General features: G+C 55.2%; 1 protein-coding gene across 2 annotated transcripts in view; it reads left to right on the top strand.

Moving 5' to 3' along the window:
* Positions 1-24,249, top strand: part of ttll7 (tubulin tyrosine ligase-like family, member 7) — a 192,638-nt gene that overhangs the window by 133,827 nt on the left and 34,562 nt on the right. For both annotated transcript variants that reach the window (XM_060830002.1, XM_060830003.1), the window contains exon 16: positions 4,966-5,046. In XM_060830002.1, coding sequence (XP_060685985.1) covers positions 4,966-5,046 — 81 coding nt within the window. The remainder of the gene's footprint in view (positions 1-4,965; positions 5,047-24,249) is intronic.

Below are 24,249 nucleotides of genomic sequence, written 5' to 3'. Positions count from 1 at the left end.
ACCTGGGTTCAATTCCACCTTGGACGACTGCCTGTGTGGAGTTTGCATGTTCTCCCTGTGTCTGTATGGGTTTCCTCCGCATGCTCCAATTTCTTTCCACAGTCCAAAGGTGTGCAGGTTAGGTGGATTGGCCACGCTAAATTGCCCGTAGTGTTCAGGGATATGTAGGTTAGGTGCATTAGTCAGGGGTAATTGTAGACCAATCGGGGAATGGGTTACTCTTTGGAGGGTCACTGTGGACTTGTTGGGCTGAAGGGCTTGTTTCCACGCTGTCAGGATTCTATGATCTTTCTACGATTCCACGGCCACACAAGTACTCAGGAACCATGGGTTCAAATTCCACCACTCAGCTGGTGGTATTTAAATTCAATTAAGAAGTCTGAAACTGAAAGCTAGTGATGGGGATCATGGTAATTGTAAAAATTTAGTTTTTGCGTGCCCTTTAAGGAATCTATAGTTCCTGCCTGGTCTGGAGTACACGTGACTCCACACCCACAGCAATGCGGTGAACTAATAATTGCCTTCTGAAATGGCCAAGCGAGTTGAAAGGAAATTAAGGATGGGCAATAAATATTGGCCTTGCCAGTAAAGGAAAACACCCAAAGGCTTGCATTTATATAGCTCCTTTAACAGAATAAAATAAGAACAAAAAAAAACAGGAGTGTCAGAAAAAACTAAAATAAAATAAGAACAAAGAAGAACAAGGAAAATTTACAGCCCAGGAACAGGCCCTTCGGCCCTCCAAGCCTGAGCCGATCCAAATGTACTGTCTAAACTTGTCGGTCAATTCCTAAGCATCTGTATCCCTCTGCTCCCCACCTACTCATGTATTTGTCCAGACGCATCTTAAATGAATCTACCATGCCTGCCTCTACCCCCTCTGCTGGCAACGCATTCCAAACACCCACCACCCTCTGTGTGAAGTACTTATCACATATATCCCCCTTAAATTTGCCATCTCTCACCTTGAGAGCATGAACTCTTGTTATAACATCCTTCACCCTGGGAAAAAGCTTGTCTCTATCCACCCTGTCTATACCCTTCATGATTTTGTAAACCTCAACAGGTCCCCCCTCAATCTCCTTTTTTCTACTGAAAATAAACCTAACCTACTCAACCTCTCTGCATAGCTAGCACCTTCCATACCAGGCAACATCCTCATAAACCCTCTCTGCACCCTCTCCAAAGCGTCCACACCCTTTTGGTAATGTGGCCACCAGAACAGTACACAGTATTCCAAATGCGGCCGAGCCAATGTCTTGTACAGTTTTAACATGACCTGCCAGCTCTTATATTCAATACCCCGTCCAATGAAGGCAAGCATACTATATGCCTTCTTGACCACTCTATCCACCTGTGCAGCAACCTTCAGGGTACAATGGACCTGCACTCCCAGATCTCTCTGCCCATCAACCTTTCCAAGACTCTTCCGTTCATTGTATAATTCACTCTAGAATTAGTCTTGTCTAAATGCATCACCTCACATTTGTCTGGATTGAAAACCATCTGCCACTTTTCTGCCCAACTCTCCAGTCTATCTATATCCTCCTGTATTCTCTGACAGTCCCTTATGCTTTCTGCTACTCCATCAGTCTTTGTGTCATCTGCAAACTTGCTGATCATAAACAGTGTCCTCTTCTAGATCATTTATGTATATCACAAACAACAGTGGCCCCAACTTTCATCCCTGTGGATCATCACCCGTCATCTTTCTCCATTTTGAGAAACTCCCTTCAACTACTACTCTCTGTCTCCTGTTGCTCAGCCAGTTCTTTATCCACCTCGCTCGAACACCCTCGAACACCATGTGACTTCACTTTCTCCATTAGTCTACAATGGAGAGCCTCATCAAATGCCTTACTAAAGTCCATGTATATGACATCAACAGCCCTTCCTTCATCTATCAACTTGGTCACTTCCTCGAAGAACTCTATTAAGTTGGAACGGCACGATCTCCCCCGCACAAAACCATGTTGCTATCACTGATAAGCCTATTCTTTTCTAAATATAAATAGGTCCTATTACTCAGTACCCTCTCCAGCAACTTCCCCACCACTGATGTCAGGCTCACTGGTCTGTAGTTACCCAGAATATCCCTACTACCCTTCTTGTACACGGGGACAACATGAGCAACCTTCCAGTCCTCCGGCACCTCACCTGTACTTAAGGATGCCACAAAGATATCTGCCAGGGTCCCAGCTATTTCCTCTCTCGCCTCCCTCAGCAACCCGGGATAGATCACATCTGGTCCTGGGGATTTGTCCACCTTAATAACCTCTAGCCTACCCAACACATCTTCTCTACTTTTGTCAACGTGATCCAGACTAATCAAACTTCTGTCTCTAATCTCAAGATTCATCATGTCCCTCTCCTCAGTGAACACTGATGCAAAGTAATCATTCCGAATCTCACCCATTCTCTCAGGTTTGACACACAGCCTTCCTTCATTATCCTTTAGTGAACCAATCCTTTCTCTAGTTACCTGATTGCTTCTTATAAAAGAATAAGATGCTTTGGGATTTTCCTTAGTTCTGCTTGCTAAAGCTATTTCATGACCCCTTTTAGCCCGCTCGGTACCTTGTTTAAGACTTGTCCTACTCTTCTGATATTCCTCCAGGGCCCGTTCTGTTCTTAGCTGCCTAGACCTTGTGTACGCTTCCCTTTTCCTCTTGGCTAGTCGTACAATTTCTCCTGTCAACAACAGTTCACGAATCTTGCCCTTCCTATCCTTTGCCTTCAATGGACATACCTATCCTGCTCTACCGTTAACCTATCCTTGAAAGCCTCCCACATCTCAAATGTGGACTTCCTTTCAAATAGCTGTGTCCAATCCACATTTCTGAGCTCCTCCCTAATTTTGATATAATTGGCCTTGGCCCAGTTTAGTACTCTTCCCTTAGGACCACTCTCTTCTTTATCTACGAGTATTCTAAAACTCACAGAATTGTGGTCACTGTTCCCAAAGAAATCCCCCACCACAACTTCTACCACCTGTCCTGGCTTGTTCTCCAGTACCAGGTCCAATATGGCCCCTTCCCTCGTCGGACTATTGACATATTGACATACTGCTCTAGAGTGTCCCAAGAAGCTTCAAGGGAAACAAAATTTCTAAGTAGTTGTGCCCATTTCACTTTTTAGTTACTTATGGGAAGTTGGCATCACTGTAAGGGCCACTATTAATTGCTCGTCCCTAGTTGCCCCTTGAGAAGGTGGGGGTGAGCTGCCTTCTTGAACCTGTTGGGACAGGACTTCTGTCCCCGTGTTCATTTGGAGGAGAGAGACACCGGGTCTGATTAAAAGTATAAACAGGTTTAATGAGAGAGAATCGTACACAGTACAGTGAGGTGTCTAGCTCACTGGAGAAGGCGCGTTCTGACTATATTTTTAATTTGTCTATCCTTTTGTCCTCTCACATTCCAGAGTTACATCCTTGTTTGGTAAAATGCAGAATTTTGGTATGTCATTGGTTCTCACCTGATAACATTCTATTACCTCAGTTTGAGCTACGTGCATTTAGACACGGCTCCAATGTCCTGTTATCTCTCACCCTCCCTGGGGCCTCTTCAGGCTATGCCATCAGCTTTTCAGTCTGTTCTTAGTGTAACATAATGGCTTACTGTTGTCTAGTGAAGCTAACAAGTTCCAGACTTGCTAATACTACCTTACGTGAGCACTACCTAACAATAAAGTTTCTTACACTGCCTAACCTTAATAATGGATCCCAACAAACCGCTGCAGTCCACCTACTGTAAGTAGATCCACAATGCCATTAGGGAACAACTTCCAGGATTTGGCACCAATGACACTGAAGTAATGGTGATATGTTTCCAAATGGTGAGGGGCTTGGAGGGGAACTTTCAAAGGGTGGTGTTCCCATGTATCTGCTGCTCTTGTCCTTCTAGATATAAGTGGGTGTAGGTTTGGAAAGTGCTGCCAAAGGAGTTTTGGTGAGTTTCTGCAGTGTATCTTATAGATAGTAAACACTGCTGCTACTGAGCATTGGCGGTGGAGGGAGTGGATGCTTGTGGATGTGGTGCCAATCAAATGGGCTGCTTTGTTCTGGACAGTGTTGAGCTTCTCAATTGTTCTTGGAGCTGCACCCACCCAGGCAAATGGGGAATATTCCATCACATTCCTGACTTGTGCCTTGTTGATGGTGGACAGGCTTTGGGGAGTCAGGAGGTGAGTTACTTGCTGCAGTATTCCTAGCCTCTGACCTACTCATGTGGCTGTAATATTTATAAGGTGAGTCCAGTTCTGGTCAAGGTTAACCCTCAGAATGTTGCCAGTGGGAAATGCAGTGATGGTAATGCCATTGAATGCCAAAGGGTATTAATTAGATTTTAAGGAAGGGTCACTGCAACTGGAACATTAACTCTGATTTCACTCCTCAGATATTGCACCTTTCCGACAGTTTCTGTTTTTGCTTCTAATTTCCAGCCTCTGCAGTTCCTTCAGTGTTTAATGGTTGGATTCTCCCTTGTTGTAGATAGCCAATGCCTGGCACTTTATGGTGTGGATGTTACTTATCACTTGTCGGCATAAGCCTGAACATTGTCCAGGTCATGCTGCATTTGGACACGGACTGCGTCAGTATCTGAGGAGCAGTGAATGGTGCTGAACCTTCCTGCTGCACTAGAGAGTCAGCCTGGACTTTGTGCTCAACTCTCTAGGGTGAAATTTCAACCCATAATCATTAGACAAGATGGCTACCAATTGAGCATCAGTCCTAGTGCACATATTGTTCTCTAAGACGTAATCAACAACTCAGCAATGATAAAGTTCTTCTTCAATTTAACTTAACAATTCAAGGTAATAACTTTTTCAGTTGGTTATTTGGAGAAGCTAATCCTACTTCTCAGATACCGGTGGATGATTGACTCTAATTTGCCGAATACTTGCCTGAGTTATTTTCCTGTATGACCTTTTAATGATGTTCACACACTCTTCCAATTCTGTTCACAGATACTAGACAACTGGAAGTATCATAAACCAAAGGTAGCTTCTTATTGGCTGGTCAAACTGGACTCTACAAAACAACGTAAGGTAAGTGACTATAGATTGCAGAGAACGATGCGTTCATAGAGCCATACGGATTTAGAGCACAGAAAAAGGTCCTTTGGCCCATCCAATCCATGCTGGTCAGAAACAGGCACCTCACTATTCTGAGAAAAAGTGAAGTCTGCAGATACTGGAGGTCAGATTCAAGAGTATGTTGCTGGAAAAGCACAGCAGCTCAGGCAGCATCCGAGGAGCAAGAGAATCGATGTTTCGGGCATAAGCCCTTCATCAGGAATGATGCTGAAAGCCTCCGAGGTGGTGAGATAAATGGGAGGGGCGTGTGGCTGGGGGAAGGAGTTGAGAGTGCAATAGATGGATGGAGGAAGGGGTAAAGGTGATAGGTCAGAGAGGAGGGTGGAGCGGATCGGTGGGAAGGAAGATTGGCAGGTCAGACAGGTCATGAGGATGGTACTGAGCTGGAAGGTTGGAGCTGGGGTAAGGTGGGGGGAGGGGAAATGAGGAAACTGGTGAAGTCCACTTTGATGCCCTGGGGTTGAAGTGTTCCGAGGCAGAAAAATAAGGTGTTCTTCCTCCAGGTGTTGGGTGGTGAGGGAGTGGCGGTGGAGGAGGCCCAGGACCTCCATGTCCTCAGCAGAGTGGGAGAGGGAGTTGAAATGTTCGGCCACAGGGCGGTGTGGTTGATTGGTGCGGGTGTCTCCGGGACCTCACTATTCTAATCCCAATTTCCAGCACTTGGACCATAGCTTTGTATGTCTTGGCATTACAAGTGCATATCTAAATACTTATGGAATAGAATCATAGATTATAGAGTACAGAAGGAGGCCATTGGACCCATCGTGTTTATACTGGTTTCTGAAAGAATTACCCAGTTAGTCTGTTTCTCCCTTATCTCCGTCGCTCTCTAAATTCCTCATTTTCAAATATCTATCCAGCTCTCATTTGAAGCCTCCTATGGAATCTGTCTCCTCCACTCTCCCAGGCAGCACATTCCAAATCCTAACAACTCTCTGAGTAAAGAAGTCCCTTCTCATCTCACTCCTAGCTCTTGCTGATAATCTGGAAATTGTGATCCCTAGTTACTGACGTATCAACCAGTGGAAACAGAATGTCCTTTTTACTCTGTCAAAATTGTTCATAATTTCCAATACCTCGACAAGTTCACCACTTTCTCTGCTCCAAGGAGAATAAGCTCAATTTTTTTCTTGTATCTAAAACCCTTCATTCCTTGTATCATTCCAGTAAACCTCCTTTGTACTTTCTGCAGGGCTTTAACATCCTTCTTTAAATAAAGTGCCCAGAACTGAACACAATACTCTAAGACTTCTTAAATGTTATGAGGATTCCTGCCTCTACCAATCATGTAGAGTGCCTAATTCCCACCATGTCTGGGAGAAAAAGCTATTCCTCACATCCCATCGAAACCTGTTGATTCAATGATTCATCTTGGTCATTGATGAATCCAAGAAGTGGAAATGTTCCTTCCTACCTACCCTATGTATGCCCCTCATAAGTTTATGCACTTTGATTGTGGCCCTCTCAGTCTGCCCAGCTCCAAGGAGAGTAACCCCAGTCTTTCCAAACTCTTTTCATAATTAAAAGTCTCCAGCTCAGGCAACATCCTGGTAAATTCCCTCAGCACCCTCTCCTGTAGCTCATATCTCTTCTCATTTAATGTGAAGTGCAGGGGAGGTTTGCGAGAATGATCCCAGGAGGGAAGGGCTTGTCGTATGAGGAGCAGTTGAGGGCTCTAGGTCTGTACTCAGTAGAGTTTAGATCAATGGAACTTAGAGAATACTGACGGGATAGAGGGGGCATGGAGAAGATGTTTAACGTGATATGCAAACAAAGCAAGGGAGATGTGAGATTAAGCTTTTTCACACAACGGATATTTAGAATATAGAATGCACTGCCTTGAAATATGATGGAGGCAGGTTTAATTGAAGCATTCAAGAGGATATTCAATGGTTATTTGGATAGAAATTGCAGGAATATGGGAAAAGGCAGGAGATAGGCAGTCAATAACAGAAACGTAGGCATGATGGGACAAAGATGCTGCTACAGTGCTGTGATAATTCTGTGATTATGGTTGTGAAATGTTAACATACATCTTAGCATCCAGATTTCAAAGGACTCCAATTTTGTTCGCAGCTCTTTAATTATTCTGAGGCTTACAGAAAAGGGGATAGAATGTAGCAGCTCCTGAGGTTTCTTCCTTGTCACAAGTTTCAGTTTTCTTGTTAGCACATTCATCATCTTCACAGAATTACTCCTGGCTAACTCTCTATCTTTCTACTAACTTCTGCACTGCATCTGCCATTTTCTGTTTTGATTTGTCCTGAACAGACAAACTTATTTACCTGTCTCAGTGGGACATCATCTTTTTCAATCTTGACTCTGGCTTCCTTGAACATATTCCTTCAAACTGCTATTATCTTTTTGAACTTCATACTCAATGCGTATTCCAAACTTCGCCCGAGAGGGTGCTGTGTGACACCGAGAAGGCTCCGTCTCACACCGAGTGGTCGCTGTATCACACCAAGAGGGCGCTGCGTCGCACCGAGAGAGGGCGCTGTGTCACATCGAGAGGGCGCTGTGTCACACCGAGAGAGGGCGCTGTATCACACCGAGAGGGCGCTGCGTCACGCCGAGAGAGGGCGCTGCGTCACACCGAGAGGTCACTGCGTCACACCGAGAGAGGGCGCTGTGTGACACCAAGAGGGCGCTGTGTGACACCGAGAGAGGGCGCTGTGTGACACCGAGAGAGGGCGCTGTGTCACACCGAGAGAGGGCGCTGTGTCACGCCGAGAGAGGGCGCTGTGTCACGCCGAGAGAGGGCGCTGCGTCACGCCGAGAGAGGGCGCTGTGTCACATCGAGAGGGCGCTGTGTCACGCCGAGAGAGGGCGCTGTGTCACACCGAGAGGGCGCTGTGTCACACCGAGAGAGGGCGCTGCGTCACATCGAGAGGGCGCTGTGTCACACCGAGAGAGGGCGCTGCGTCACATCGAGAGGGCGCTGTGTCACGCCGAGAGAGGGCGCTGTGTCACACCGAGAGGGCGCTGTGTCACACCGAGAGAGGGCGCTGTGTCACACCGAGAGGGCGCTGTGTCACACCGAGAGAGGGCGCTGCGTCACATCGAGAGGGCGCTGTGTCACACCGAGAGAGGGCGCTGTGTGACACCGAGAGGGCGCTGTGTCACACCGAGAGAGGGCGCTGCGTCACGCCGAGAGAGGGCGCTGTGTCACGCCGAGAGAGGGCGCTGCGTCACGCCGAGAGAGGGCGCTGTGTCACGCCGAGAGAGGGCGCTGTGTCACATCGAGAGGGCGCTGTGTCACGCCGAGAGAGGGCGCTGTGTCACGCCGAGAGAGGGTGCTGTGTCACACCGAGAGGGCGCTGTGTCACACCGAGAGAGGGCGCTGCGTCACACCGAGAGAGGGCGCTGCGTCACACCGAGAGAGGGCGCTGCGTCACACCGAGAGGGCGCTGTGTCACGCCGAGAGAGGGCGCTGTGTCACAACGAGAGGGCGCTGTGTCACACCGAGAGAGGGCGCTGCGTCACATCGAGAGGGCGCTGTGTCACACCGAGAGAGGGCGCTGCGTCACACCGAGAGGGCGCTGTGTCACACCGAGAGGGCGCTGTGTCACGCCGAGAGAGGGCGCTGTGTCACGCCGAGAGAGGGCGCTGTGTCACACCGAGAGGGCGCTGTGTCACACCGAGAGGGCGCTGTGTCACACCGAGAGAGGGCGCTGTGTCACAACGAGAGGGCGCTGTGTCACACCGAGAGAGGGCGCTGCGTCACATCGAGAGGGCGCTGTGTCACGCCGAGAGAGGGCGCTGTGTCACGCCGAGAGAGGGCGCTGCGTCACACCGAGAGAGGGCGCTGAGTCACACCGAGAGAGGGCGCTGTGTCACATCGAGAGGGCGCTGCGTCACGCCGAGAGAGGGCGCTCTGTCACATCGAGAGGGCGCTGTGTCACACCGAGAGGGCGCTGTGTCACATCGAGAGGGCGCTGTGTCACATCGAGAGGGCGCTGCGTCACGCCGAGAGAGGGCGCTGTGTCACACCGAGAGAGGGCGCTGTGTCACATCGAGAGGGCGCTGTGTCACACCGAGAGAGGGCGCTGCGTCACATCGAGAGGGCGCTGCGTCACATCGAGAGGGCGCTGCGTCACGCCGAGAGAGGGCGCTGCGTCACGCCGAGAGAGGGCGCTGTGTCACACCGAGAGAGGGCGCTGTGTCACATCGAGAGACGGCGCTGTGTCACGCCGAGAGAGGGCGCTGTGTCACACCGAGAGAGGGCGCTGTGTCACGCCGAGAGAGGGCGCTGTGTCACACCGAGAGGGCGCTGTGTCACATCGAGAGGGCGCTGTGTCACACCGAGAGGGTGCACTGTCACACCGAGAGGGCGCTGTATCACACCGAGAGAGGGCGCTGTGTCACATCGAGAGGGCGCTGCGTCACGCCGAGAGAGGGCGCTGTGTCACGCCGAGAGAGGGCGCTGTGTCACGCCGAGAGAGGGCGCTGCGTCACGCCGAGAGAGGGCGCTGCGTCACACCGAGAGAGGGCGCTGTGTCACATCGAGAGGGCGCTGTGTCACACCGAGAGAGGGCGCTGTGTCACATCGAGAGAGGGCGCTGTGTCACATCGAGAGAGGGCGCTGTGTCACACCGAGAGGGCGCTGTGTCACACCGAGAGAGGGCGCTGTGTCACACCGAGAGGGCGCTGTGTCACATTGAGAGGGCGCTGTGTCACACCGAGAGAGGGCGCTGTGTCACGCCGAGAGAGGGCGCTGTGTCACACCGAGAGGGCGCTGTGTCACATCGAGAGGGCGCTGTGTCACACCGAGAGGGTGCACTGTCGCACCGAGAGGGCGCTGTATCACACCGAGAGAGGGCGCTGTGTCACATCGAGAGGGCGCTGCGTCACGCCGAGAGAGGGCGCTGTGTCACGCCGAGAGAGGGCGCTGCGTCACGCCGAGAGAGGGCGCTGTGTCACACCGAGAGGGCGCTGTGTCACATCGAGAGGGCGCTGTGTCACACCGAGAGAGGGCGCTGCGTCACACCGAGAGAGGGCGCTGTGTCACACCGAGAGGGCGCTGTGTCACACCGAGAGAGGGCGCTGCGTCACACCGAGAGACGGCGCTGCGTCACACCGAGAGAGGGCGCTGTGTCACACCGAGAGAGGGCGCTGTGTCACACCGAGAGAGGGCGCTGTGTCACATCGAGAGGGCGCTGCGTCACGCTGAGAGAGGGCGCTGCGTCACATCGAGAGAGGGCGCTGCGTCACACCGAGAGAGGGCGCTGTGTCACACCGAGAGAGGGCGCTGTGTCACATCGAGAGGGCGCTGCGTCACATCGAGAGAGGGCGCTGTGTCACGCCGAGAGAGGGCGCTGTGTCACACCGAGAGGGCGCTGTGTCACACCGAGAGGGCGCTGTGTCACGTCGAGAGAGGGCGCTGTGTCACACCGAGAGGGCGCTGCGTCACGCCGAGAGAGGGCGCTGCGTCGCGCCGAGAGAGGGCGCTGCGTCACACCGAGAGGGCGCTGCGTCACGCCGAGAGAGGGCGCTGCGTCACGCCGAGAGGGCGCTGCGTCACGCCGAGAGAGGGCGCTGCGTCACGCCGAGAGAGGGCGCTGTGTCACACCGAGAGAGGGCGCTGTGTCACGCCGAGAGAGGGCGCTGCGTCACACCAAGAGGGTGCACTGTCACGCCGAGAGAGGGCGCTGTGTCACACCGAGAGGGTGCACTGTCACACCGAGAGAGGTCACTGCGTCACACCGAGAGGGCGCTGTGTCACACCGAGAGAGGGCGCTGTGTCACACCGAGAGGGCGCTGTGTCACATCGAGAGGGTGCACTGTCACGCCGAGAGAGGGCGCTGTGTCACGCCGAGAGAGGTCACTGCGTCACACCGAGAGGGCGCTGTGTCACACCGAGAGGGCGCTGCGTCACGCCGAGAGAGGGCGCTGTGTCACGCCGAGAGAGGGCGCTGTGTCACGCCGAGACAGGGCGCTGCGTCACACCGAGAGGGCGCTGCGTCACGCCGAGAGAGGGCGCTGCGTCACGCCGAGAGAGGGCGCTGTGTCACACCGAGAGAGGGCGCTGTGTCACGCCGAGAGAGGGCGCTGCGTCACACCAAGAGGGTGCACTGTCACGCCGAGAGAGGGCGCTGTGTCACACCGAGAGGGTGCACTGTCACACCGAGAGAGGTCACTGCGTCACACCGAGAGGGCGCTGTGTCACACCGAGAGAGGGCGCTGTGTCACACCGAGAGGGCGCTGTGTCACATCGAGAGGGTGCACTGTCACGCCGAGAGAGGGCGCTGTGTCACGCCGAGAGAGGTCACTGCGTCACACCGAGAGGGCGCTGTGTCACACCGAGAGGGCGCTGCGTCACGCCGAGAGAGGGCGCTGTGTCACGCCGAGAGAGGGCGCTGTGTCACGCCGAGACAGGGCGCTGCGTCACACCGAGAGGGCGCTGCGTCACACCGAGAGGGCGCTGCGTCACGCCGAGAGAGGGCGCTGCGTCACGCCGAGAGAGGGCGCTGTGTCACATCGAGAGGGCGCTGTGTCACGCCGAGAGGGCGCTGTGTCACACCGAGAGAGGGCGCTGTGTCACGCCGAGAGAGGGCGCTGTCACACCGAGAGAGGTCACTGCGTCACACCGAGAGAGGGCGCTGTGTCACACCGAGAGGGTGCACTGTCACGCGAGAGAGGGCGCTGTGTCACGCCGAGAGAGGGCGCTGTGTCACACCGTGAGGGTGCACTGTCACACCGAGAGAGGTCACTGCGTCACACCGAGAGGGCGCTGTGTCACACCGAGAGAGGGCGCTGTGTCACACCGAGAGAGGGCGCTGTATCACACCGAGAGGGCGCTGTGTCACACCGAGAGAGGGCGCTGTATCACACCGAGAGAGGGCGCTGTGTCACACCGAGAGAGGGCGCTGTATCACACCGAGAGGGCGCTGTGTCACATCGAGAGGGTGCACTGTCACGCCGAGAGAGGGCGCTGTGTCACACCGAGAGAGGTCACTGCGTCACACCGAGAGGGCGCTGTGTCACACCGAGAGGGTGCACTGTCACGCCGAGAGAAGGCGCTGTATCACACCGAGAGGGCGCTGTGTCACACCGAGAGGGTGCACTGTCACGCCGAGAGAGGGCGCTGTGTCACACCGAGAGGGCGCTGTGTCACACCGAGAGGGTGCACTGTCACGCCGAGAGAGGGCGCTGTATCACACCGAGAGAGGGCGCTGTGTCACACCGAGAGAGGGCGCTGTATCACACCGAGAGAGGGCGCTGTGTCACACCGAGAGAGGGCGCTGTATCACACCGAGAGGGCGCTGTGTCACACCGAGAGGGTGCACTGTCACACCGAGAGAAGGCGCTGTATCACACCGAGAGGGCGCTGTGTCACACCGAGAGGGTGCACTGTCACGCCGAGAGAGGGCGCTGTGTCACACCGAGAGGGCGCTGTGTCACACCGAGAGGGTGCACTGTCACGCCGAGAGAGGGCGCTGTATCACACCGAGAGAGGGTGCTGCGCCACACCGAGTGGTCGCTGCGTTACACTGAGAGAGGGCGCTGTGTCACACCGAGAGGGCGCTGTGTCACACCGAGAGGGTGCACTGTCACGCCGAGAGAGGGCGCTGTATCACACCGAGAGAGGGCGCTGTGTCACACCGAGTGGTCGCTGCGTCACACTGAGAGAGGGCGCTGTGTGACACCGAGAGGGTGCACTGTCACGCCGAGAGAGGGCGCTGTATCACACCGAGTGGCCGCTGCGTCATACCGAGAGGGCGCTGCGTCACACCGAGAGAGCATTGTATGACACTTAGAGGGCACTGTGTCTCATCCAGAGGGCGCTGTGTCACACCAAGAGGGTGCACTGTCACACCGAGAGGTCGCAGTGTCACACCTAGAGGTTGCAGTATCACACTGAGAGGGCGCTGCGTCACACCGAGAGGGCGCTGTATCACGAGAGGTCGCTGTATTGAACCGAGAGGTCGCTGCGTCACACCGAGAGAGGTCGCTGCGTCACACCGAGAGAGGGCGCTGCGTCACACCGAGAGGGCGCTGTGACACGCCGAGAGAGGGCGCTGTGTCACGCCGAGAGGGCGCTGTGTCACACCGAGAGGGCGCTGTGTCACACCGAGATAGGGTGCAATGTCACGCCGAGAGAGGGCGCTGTATCACACCGAGTGGGCGCTGTGTCACACCGAGAGGGCGCTGTGTCATACCGTGAGAGGGCGCTGTGTCACACCGAGAGAGGGCGCTGCGTCGCACCGAGTGGTCGCTGCGTCACACTGAGTGGTCACTGCGTCATACCGAGAGGGCATTGTATGACACTTAGAGGGCACTGTGTCTCATCCAGAGGGCGCTGTGTCATACCGAGAGAGGGTGCTGCGTCGCACCGAGTGGTCGCTGCGTCACACCGAGTGGTCACTGCGTCATACCGAGAGGGCATTGTATGACACTTAGAGGGCACTGTGTCTCATCCAGAGGGCGCTGTGTCACACCAAGAGGGTGCACTGTCACGCCGAGAGATGGCGCTGTATCACACCGAGAGGTCGCAGTGTCACACCGAGAGGTCGCAGTGTCACACCTAGAGGCTGCAGTATCACACTGAGAGGGCGCTGCGTCACACCGAGAGGGCGCTGTATCACGAGAGGTCGCTGTATCGCACCGAGAGGTCGCTGCATCATACCGAGAGGTCGCTGCGTCATACCGAGAGAGGGCGCTGCGTCACACCGAGAGGGCACTGTGTCACACCAAGAGGGCGCTGTGTCACACCGAGAGGGCGCTGTGTCACACCGAGAGAGGGCGCTGTGTCACACCGAGTGGTCGCTGCGTCACACTGAGTGGTCACTGCGTCATACCGAGAGGGCGCTGTGTCACACCGAGAGGGCGCTGTGTCACACCGAGAGAGGGCGCTGTGTCACACCGAGAGAGGGCGCTGTGTGACACTGAGAGGGCGCTGTGTCACACTGAGAGGGCGCTGTGTCACACCGAGAGAGGGCGCTGCGTCACACCGAGAGGGCGCTGTGTCACACCGAGAGGGTGCTGCGTCACAACGAGAGGGCGCTGCGTCACAACGAGAGGGCACTGTGTCACACCGAGAGCACACTGTGTCACACCGAGAGACGGCGCTGTATCACACTGAGAGGTCACTGTATCATGAGACGTCGCTGCGTCACACCGAGAGGGCGCTGTGTCACACCGAGAGGTCGCAGTGTCACACCGAGAGGGCGCTGCGTCACACCGAGAGGTCACTGTGTCACACCGAGAGGGCGCAGTGTGACACCGAGAGAGGGCACAGTGTGACACCGAGAGGGTGCTGTGTCACACCAAGAGGTTGCTGTATCACGAGAGGTCGCTGTATCACACTGAGAAGGCGCTGTATCACACTGAGAGAGGGCGCTGTGTGACACCGAGAGGGCGCTGTGTCACACCGAGTGGTCGCTACGTCACACTGAGAGGATGCTGTGTCACAAGGAGAGGATGCTGTGTCACAAGGAGAGGATGCTGTGTCACACCGAGAGATCGCTGTGTGACACTTAGAGGGCACTGTGTCTCACCTAGTGGGCGCTGTGTCACACCAAGAGGGTGCACTGTCACGCCAAGAGAGGGCGCTGCATCACACCGAGAGGGCACTGTGTCACACCGAGAGAGGGCGTTGTGTCACACCAAGAGTGGGCACTGTGTCACACCGAGAGAGGGTGTTGTGTCACACCGAGAGGGCGCTGTGTCACACCGAGAGAGGGCGTTGTGTCACACCGAGTGGTCACTGCGTCACACCGAGAGGGCGCTGTGTCACAAGGAGAGGGCGCTGTGTGACACCGAGAGGACGCTGTGTGACACTTAGAGGGCACTGTGTCTCACCAAGAGGGTGCACTGTCACGCCAAGAGAGGGCGCTGTGTCACACCGAGAGAGGGCGCTGTGTCACACCGAGAGGGCGCTGTGTCACACCGAGAGGGTGCACTGTCACGCCAAGAGAGGGCGCTGTGTCACACCGAGAGAGGGTGCTGTGTCACACCGAGAGGGCACTGTGTCACACCGAGAGGGTGCACTGTCACGCCAAGAGAGGGCGCTGTGTCACACCGAGAGAGGGTGCTGTGTCACACCGAGAGGGCACTGCGTCACCACGAGAGGGCACTGCGTCACACCGAGAGGGTGCACTGTCACGCCAAGAGAGAGCGCTGTGTCACACCGAGAGAGGGCGCTGTGTCACACCGAGAGGGTGCACTGTCACGCCAAGAGAGGGCGCTGTGTCACACCGAGAGAGGGCGCTGTGTCACACCGAGAGGGCGCTGTGTCACACTGAGAGGGCGCTGTGTCACACCGAGAGAGGGCACAGTGTGACACCGAGAGAGGGTGCTGTGTCACACCGAGAGGTCGCTGTATCACACCGAGAGGTCACTGTATCACGAGAGGTCGCTGTATCACACCGAGAGGTCACTGCGTCACACCGAGAGAGGGCGCTGTGTCATACCGAGAGAGGGCGCTGTGTCACACCGAGAGGGCGCTGTGTCACACTGAGAGGGCGCTATGTCACACTGAGAGGGCGCTATGTCACACCGAGAAAGGGCGCTGTGTCACACCGAGAGGGCGCTGTGTCACACTGAGAGGGCGCTATGTCACACTGAGAGGTCGCTGTGTCACACCGAGAGAGGGTGCTGTGTCACACCGAGAGGGCGCTGTGTCACACCGAGAGGGCGCTGTGTCACACCGAGAGGGCGCTGTGTCACACTGAGAGGGCGCTATGTCACACCGAGAGAGGGCGCTGTGTCATACCGAGAGGTTGCTGTATCATGAGAGGTCGCTGTATCACACCGAGAGGTCGCAGCGGCACACCGAGAGAGCGCTGTGTCATACCGTGAGAGGGCGCTGTGTCACACCGAGAGGTCACTGTGTGACACCGAGAGGTCACTGTGTCACAACGAGAGGTCACTGTGTCACAACGAGAGGGCACTGTGTGACACCGAGGGGGCGCAGTGTTAATCCGAGAGAGGGCACAGTGTGACACCGAGAGGGCGCTGTGTCACACTGAGAGAGGTCGCTGTGTCACACCGAGAGGGCGCTGAGGCACACCGAGAGGGCGCTGTGTCATACCGAGAGAGGGCGCTGTGTCACACCGAGAGGGCGCTGTATCATACCGTGAGAGGGCGCTGTATCACACCGAGAGGTCGCAGCGGCACACCGAGAGAGGGCGCTGTGTCATACCGTGAGAGGGCGCTGTGTCACACCGAGAGAGGGCGCTGTGTCACACCCAGAGGCCGCTGTGTGACACCGAGAGGGCACTGTGTCACGCCGAGAGAGGGCGCTGTGTCACACCGAGAGAGGGCGCTGTGTCACACCCAGAGGCCGCTGTGTGACACCGAGAGGGCACTGTGTCACGCCGAGAGAGGGCGCTGTGTCACACCGAGAGAGGGCGCTGTGTCACACCCAGAGGTCGCTGTGTGACACCGAGAAGGTGCTGTGTCACACCGAGAGAGTGCGCTGTGTCACATTGAGACGTCGCTGCGTCACACTGAGAGGGCACTGTGTCGCAACGAGAGGGCACTGTGTCACAACGAGAGGTCACTGTGTCACCCCGAGAGGTCACTGTGTGACACCGAGAGGTCACTGTGTCACAACGAGAGGTCACTGTGTGACACCGAGGGGGCGCAGTGTGACACCGAGAGAGGGCACAGTGTGACACCGAGAGTGGGCGCTGTGTCACACTGAGAGAGGATGCTGTGTCACACCGAGAGGGCGCTGAGGCACACCGAGAGGGCGCTGTGTCACACCGAGAGGGCGCTGAGGCACACTGAGAGGGCGCTGTGTCATACCAAGAGAGGGCGCTGTGTCACACCGAGAGGGCGCTGTATCACACCGAGAGGTCGCTGTATCATGAGAGGTCGCTGTATCACACCGAGAGAGCGCTGTGTCATACCGAGAGAGGGCGCTGTGTCACACCGAGAGAGGGCGCTGTGTCACACCAAGAGGGCACTGTGTCCCACTGAGAGAGGGCATTTTGTCACACCGAGAGAGAGCGCTGTATCACACCGAGAGGGCGCTGTATCACACCGAGAGGTCGCAGCGGCACACCGAGAGAGCGCTGTGTCACACCGAGAGAGAGCGCTGTATCACACCGAGAGGGCGCTGTATCACACCGAGAGGTCGCTGTATCATGAGAGGTCGCTGTATCATGAGAGGTCGCTGTATCACACCGAGAGGTCGCAGCGGCACACCGAGAGGTCGCTGTGTCATACCGAGAGAGAGCGCTGTATCACACCGAGAGGTCGCTGTATCACGAGAGGTCGCTGTATCATGAGAGGTCGCTGTATCACACCGAGAGGGTGCTGTGTCATACCGAGAGAGTGCGCTGTGTCACACCGAGAGAGTGCGCTGTGTCACATTGAGACGTCGCTGCGTCACACCGAGAGGGCACTGTGTCGCAACGAGAGGTCACTGTGTCACCCCGAGAGGTCACTGTGTGACACCGAGAGGTCACTGTGTCACAACGAGAGGTCACTGTGTCACAACGAGAGGGCACTGTGTGACACCGAGGGGGCGCAGTGTGACACCGAGAGAGGGCACAGTGTGACACCGAGAGTGGGCGCTGTGTCACACTGAGAGAGGATGCTGTGTCACACCAAGAGGGCGCTGTGTCACACTGAGAGAGGTCGCTGTGTCACACCGAGACGACGCTGTGTCACATCGAGAGGGCACTGTGTCACATCGAGAGGGCACTGTGTCACACCGAGAGGGCGCTGTGTCACATCGAGAGGGCACTGTGTCACATCGAGAGGGCGCTGTGGCACACCTAGAGGGCGCTGTGTCGCACTGAGAGAGGATGCTGCATCACACCGCGAGGGTGCGGTGTGGCATCTAGAGAGCGCGGTGTGACACCGAGAGGGCGCTGAGGCACACCAAGAGAGCACTGTGTGACACCGAGAGAGTGCTGTGTCACACCAAGAGAGCACTGTGTGACACCGAGAGAGCGCTGTGTGACACCGAGAGAGCGCTGTGTGACACCGAGCGGGTGCTGTCACACACCGAGAGGGCGCAGTGTGACACCGAGAGAGTGCGCTGTGTGACACGGAGAGAGCGCTGTGTGAGACCGATAGGGCGCTGTGTGACACTGAGAGAGCGCTGTGTGACACGGAGAGAGCACTGTGTGAGACCGATAGGGCGCTGTGTGACACTGAGAGAGCGCTGTGTGACACCTAGAGGGCGCTGTGTGACACCGAGAGAGTCTGTGTCACACCTAGAGGGCGCTGTGTGACTCCGAGAGGGTGCTGTGTCACGCCGAGAGGGTGCTGTGTCACACCGAGAGGTCGCTGTGTGACACCGAGAGGGCGCTGTGTCACATTGAGGGGGCACTGTGTCACACCGAGAGGGCGCTGTGTCACTCCAAGAGGGTGCTGTGTCACGCCAAGAGGGTGCTGTGTCACACCAAGAGAGGGCGCTGTATCACACCGAGAGAGCGCTGTGTCACACCGAGAGAGCGCTGTGTCACACCGAGAGGGCGCTGTGTGGCACCGAGAGAGGGCACTATGTCGACCCGAGAGGGTGCTTTGTCACCCCGAGAGGACGCTGTGTGACACCGAGAGAGCACTGTGTGACACCGAGAGGGCGCTGTGTGACGCCGAGAGAGTGCTGTGTGACACCGAGAGAGGGCACTATGTCGACCCGAGAGGGTGCTTTGTCACCCCGAGAGGGCGCTGTGTGACACCGAGAGAGCACTGTGTGACACCGAGAGGTCGCGTTGTGGCACCTAGAGAGCGCTGTGTCACACCAAGTGGGCGCTGTGTCACACCAAGAGAGCGCTGTGTGACACCGAGAGAGCGCTGTGTGACACCGAGCGGGCGCTGTGTCACACCGAGAGGGCGCGGTGTGGCACCTAGAGAGCGCTGTGTGACACCGAGAGGGTGCAGTGTGACACCGAGGGAGGGCACAGTGTGACACCGAGAGGGCGCTGTGTGATGCCGAGAGAGTGCTGTGTGACACCGAGAGAGGGCACTATGTCAACCCGAGAGGGTGCTTTGTCACCCCGAGAGGACGCTGTGTCACACTGAGAGGGCACTGTGTGACGCCGAGAGGGGGCGCTGAGTCACACCGAGAGAGGGCACTATGTCACCCCCAGAGGGCGCTGTGTGACACCGAGAGAGCGCTGTGTGACACCAAGAGGGGGCGCTGTGTGACACCGAGAGAGGACGCTGTGTGACACCGAGAGAGCGCTGTGTAACACCAAGAGGGGGCGCTGTGTCACCCCGAGAGGTCGCTGTGTGACACCGGGAGAGCACTGTGTGACACCGAGAGGTCGCGTTGTGGCACCTAGAGAGCGCTGTGTCACACCAAGTGGGCGCTGTGTCACACCAAGAGAGCGCTGTGTGACACCGAGAGAGCGCTGTGTGACACCGAGCGGGCGCTGTGTCACACCGAGAGGGCGCGGTGTGGCACCTAGAGAGCGCTGTGTGACACCGAGAGGGTGCAGTGTGACACCGAGGGAGGGCACAGTGTGACACCGAGAGGGCGCTGTGTGATGCCGAGAGAGTGCTGTGTGACACCGAGAGAGGGCACTATGTCAACCCGAGAGGGTGCTTTGTCACCCCGAGAGGACGCTGTGTCACACTGAGAGGGCACTGTGTGACGCCGAGAGGGGGCGCTGAGTCACACCGAGAGAGGGCACTATGTCACCCCCAGAGGGCGCTGTGTGACACCGAGAGAGCGCTGTGTGACACCAAGAGGGGGCGCTGTGTGACACCGAGAGAGGACGCTGTGTGACACCGAGAGAGCGCTGTGTAACACCAAGAGGGGGCGCTGTGTCACCCCGAGAGGTCGCTGTGTGACACCGGGAGGGCCCTGTGTGACACCGAGAGAGGGCGCGTTGTGGCACCTAGAGAGCGCTGTGTGACACCAAGAGGGGGTGCTGTGTCACCCCGAGAGGTCGCTGTGTGGCATCTAGAGGGCGCTGTGTCACACCGAGAGGGCGCTGTGTGACACCGGGCGGGCCCTGTGTGACACCGAGAGAGGGCGCGTTGTGGCACCTAGAGAGCGCTGTGTGACACCGAGAGAGCGCTGTGTGACACCGAGCGGGCGCTGTGTCACACCAAGAGAGCGCTGTGTGACACCGAGAGAGCGCTGTGTGACACCGAGCGGGCGCTGTGTCACACCAAGAGAGCGCTGTGTGACACCGAGAGAGGGCACTATGTCAACCCGAGAGGGTGCTTTGTCACCCCGAGTGGACGCTGTGTCACACCAAGAGGGCACTGTGTGACACCGAGAGGGCGCTGTGTGACGCCGAGAGGGGTCGCTGAGTCACACCGAGAGAGCGCTGTGTGACACCAAGCGGGCGCTGCATCACACTGAGAGGGCGCTATGTGACACTGAGAGAGGACGCTGTGTGACACCGAGAGAGCACTGTGTGACACCGAGAGAGCGCTGTGTGACACCGAGCGGGCGCTGTGTCACACCGAGAGAGCGCTGTGTGACACCGAGTGGGCGCTGTGTCACACTGAGAGGGCGCGGTGTGGCACCTAGAGAGCGCTGTGTGACACCGAGAGAGCGCTGTGTGACACCGAGAGGGCGCAGTGTGACACCAAGGGAGGGCGCTGTGTGACACCGAGAGAGTGCTGTGTGACACCGAGAGGGCGCTGTGTGACACCGAGAGAGCGCTGTATCACACCGAGCGGGCGCTGTGTCACACTGAGTGGGTGCTGCGTCACACCCAGAGGATGCTGCGTCACACCTAGAGGGCGCTGTATCATCCTAGAGGGCGCTGTGTCATGCCGAGAGGGCGCTGTGTCATGCCTAGAGGTCGCTGTGTCACTCCGAGAGGTCGCTGTGTCATGCCGAGAGGGCGCTGTGTCATGCCTAGAGGTCGCTGTGTCACGCCGAGAGGTCGCTGTGTCATGCGAGAGACTGCTCTTCCATTCTGGGCATTATCCTCTGGAGGCTGGGAATTGTCCCTTGCCAGAGACTGGGAGTTGAAGGGAAATATGGTGGGAATAATAAACATCGTAAGAAAGAAAAAGAGAAGAATAAGAAGTGAAGAAGGTGAAGAATGGGAGAAACAGATGAGTTCCAGTCAGAGGCTCCTATTCCACCGCCATCTTGCATCATCGTAGTGAATGGGAATGGAGTAAATTGTCGGAGTTGGGGCTGACAAGTGCCTGACTCCTGATGGACTTCACTCTCGGGTCTTAAAGGAAGTGGTTAGTGAGATAGTTAATGCATCATTTTTCATTTTCCAACAGTCCCCACATTCAGGTAAAGTTCCATTAGATTTAAACCAGTAGGTGTTACACCTTTATTCAAAAACATAAGGGAGGCAGCAGGCAGGAACCTACAGGCCAGGGAGCTTAATGTCTGTCATAGGGAACATGTTGGAAACTCCTGGAAATAGATATGGAAAATAAAGTTTCAGGTGCTGAGGAAGTATCCATTCTGAGACCCTTTTAGGAGCCTCTCAGTCAGATCTCAGTATAATGGAATAAGCAATTCGGCCAATATAATCTGACAGTGATCTTGTCAATCAGTGCCATTCTTGGAATCATTGTGACTTCCTAAAGAGATATAACACAAAGTTTCCCTTTTACAAACTCTTCAGAGTCAAAGACATTTGATTGTAATGGTTTGGAGAGACACAGTCCCTCCCACTGGTTGATGGAGTGTTCTTAACACCGTCTATAAAAGCTTAAGATGTTGTTTAAAGTAATGTTGTAATTATCCGCTTCCCCTTCAGTGTACCTCCACCCCTCCCCACTCCCCCTCCACAATATCAGGGCCAAATGGGAACGTTTTTGTTTATTGGGGATGTTAACCAGGCATCACGCTGTGCTTCACTGGAAAGCAGACAAAGTTCTGTACTCCAGCTGCCCAGCTTCCTGTTCGCCACATCTGGATACTATACTGGAGCTAGTAAACTTTAACATGCAGCTGAAATACAAGAGGAACACGGAAAACTGTCTGCAGATTAAGACTGATTTTCTCAGTGACCTGGGAGAGCGGCCGCCATGTTGGTTTCACACTGTTTTGGTCTGGGGCATCAGGAGAAGCATGAACCGTCCAATGGCATCACTTTGAAGAAGGGCAGAGGGAATTCTGGGCAATACTGATCCCCCAGCCAAAAACACAGATTATCTACCCACCCGTCACGTTGACATTTGTGGGGGCCTCCTGTGCGCGCGTGCACACACACACACACACACACACACACACACACACACACACCCCCAGTGTGACTGTTGTTCAGAAAGGCTCTCCCGGTCACAAAGCTCTTTGTAACAAGCACTACAATGCCTCGTAGTGATTGGAGCCAGGTAGATCTTATTGACCGTGGGACCCTTGATTGGGCGTGTTAACCTGGGCCAACCAGGGAGCCCTGACTGACCAATATCAACAGGCGATTCTCCAGCTGCTTGGCAGTAGAAAAAATAAACAAATAAACAGAAGTTTTGGAATCTCCTCACATCAGGGACTGACTCTGAGCTGGCTGGGTACAATTGGTGTATTGTGCATGTATGAATAAGGTTGATAAAACGTTGAGCATGAAACGCACAGCACGTCAGGTAGCATTGGAGGAACAGGTAGGTCAATGTTTCGGGGTAGGACCCTTCCTGGACATCTCTGGTAACTGACTTAGCACCGACATCCATTTCAAACCCACTGACTCCTCCAGCTGATGAAGGGTGCCGACCCAACCCCAGGCGACTTGCCTGCTTCTCTGACGCTGCAGTGCCTTTCCACTGTTTAGCAACTCTGACTTCCAGCTTCTGCAGTCCTTACTATCTCCAAGTCACATGTAAATAAAGGGTAACTTGGTGAAGGGATACCGGCCTCAAAGTCACTAAAAGAATGAGAGTCTTGCTGGCTGGGCAGTATGTTTTGCCCATCCCTAATTGCCCAGAGGGTGGTTAACAGTCAACTACATTGCAATGGACTTGGAGTCACAGGTAGGCCAGGGAAAAGGTGGAATGTTATCACTCAGAGGGTAGTGAATCTGGATTCTTTACCACAGAGGGCTGTTGAGGCTGGGTCATGAAGTATATTTAAGACTGAGACACATTTTTAATCAGTAAGGGTTATGGGGAAAAGACTGGAAAGTCGAATTGTGAATGATCAGATCTGCCATCACTGAAATCTCTCAATCCTAGTTGCTGAGATTTAACGTTGGACGCATGCACTGATAATCATGGAATCCCTCCAGTTGGAAGCAGGCCACTTGGTTCACCAATTCCACGCCCATCCTCTGACAAGTAACCCACTCAGACCTAAATCCACAGCCTATCCCTGTAACCCTGCATTTCCCATGGCCAATCCATGATCTAACTTGCACATCTTTGGACTGAAGGTGGAAACCAGAGCACCTAGAGGAAACCCACACAGATATGGGGAGAACGTGCAAACAGTCAGTCACCCGAGGGTGGAATCGATCCTGGGTCTCTGGTGCTGTGAGTCAGCAGTGCTAACCACTGAGCCACCCCATGGACACAACAATGTTAGCACTCGCATGTTAAAGTCCACATTAACTATGTGAACCTGGTTGGTGGATCTGATTCTTCCTTCTGCGCCTCCATCCACCCAATCCATTCCCAAACTGAAATGGCAGCGACAACACCTGAACGCAGCCTCTGACCCTGTCCTCCACCCCCACACAGCTGATGGTACACAGAGCTGGATCAGAGCGGCAAGAGTTTGAGATGAATGATGAGCAAGAAAGTGTTTTGTATTTACATAGCCCCTGCATAGTGTCTCAGAAAGGTCTCAACAGATTCACGAAGAGCTTCTTCCCCCATTGTTATTAGACTTATGAGTAAATCTCTCAACTTTTTAATATAATATTGACCTCACTGTCTGTGCACCTCTCTGCAACCCTCACATTGTATTCCTCACTCTGTTCTATTACCTAATGACGTTGTTTGCTATGAGCTGCCTGTATTGCACACACTACAAAACTTTTCACTGCACCTAGGTACATGCGACAGTAATAAATCATGAACTGGAGGTGTCAGTCTTGGACTGGGGTGGACAAAGTCAGATGTCGTAGGTTACAGTCCAACGGGTTTATTTGAAATCACAAGCTTTTGGAGCGCTGCCCCTTATGAGATGAAGTCAATAAAGGAGAAAGTGAGGACTGCAGATGCTGGAGATCAGAGCTGAAAATGTGTTGCTGGAAAAGCGCAGTAGGTCAGGCAGCATCCAAGGAACAGGAGATTCGACGTTTCGGGCATAAGCCCTTCTTC

Source organism: Hemiscyllium ocellatum, chromosome 9 (assembly GCF_020745735.1).
Source record: "Hemiscyllium ocellatum isolate sHemOce1 chromosome 9, sHemOce1.pat.X.cur, whole genome shotgun sequence".
In the NCBI taxonomy this organism is placed as follows: domain Eukaryota; kingdom Metazoa; phylum Chordata; class Chondrichthyes; order Orectolobiformes; family Hemiscylliidae; genus Hemiscyllium; species Hemiscyllium ocellatum.
The sequence above is the reverse complement of the archived record's forward strand: the minus strand, read 5'-3'. Positions and strand labels throughout refer to the sequence as shown.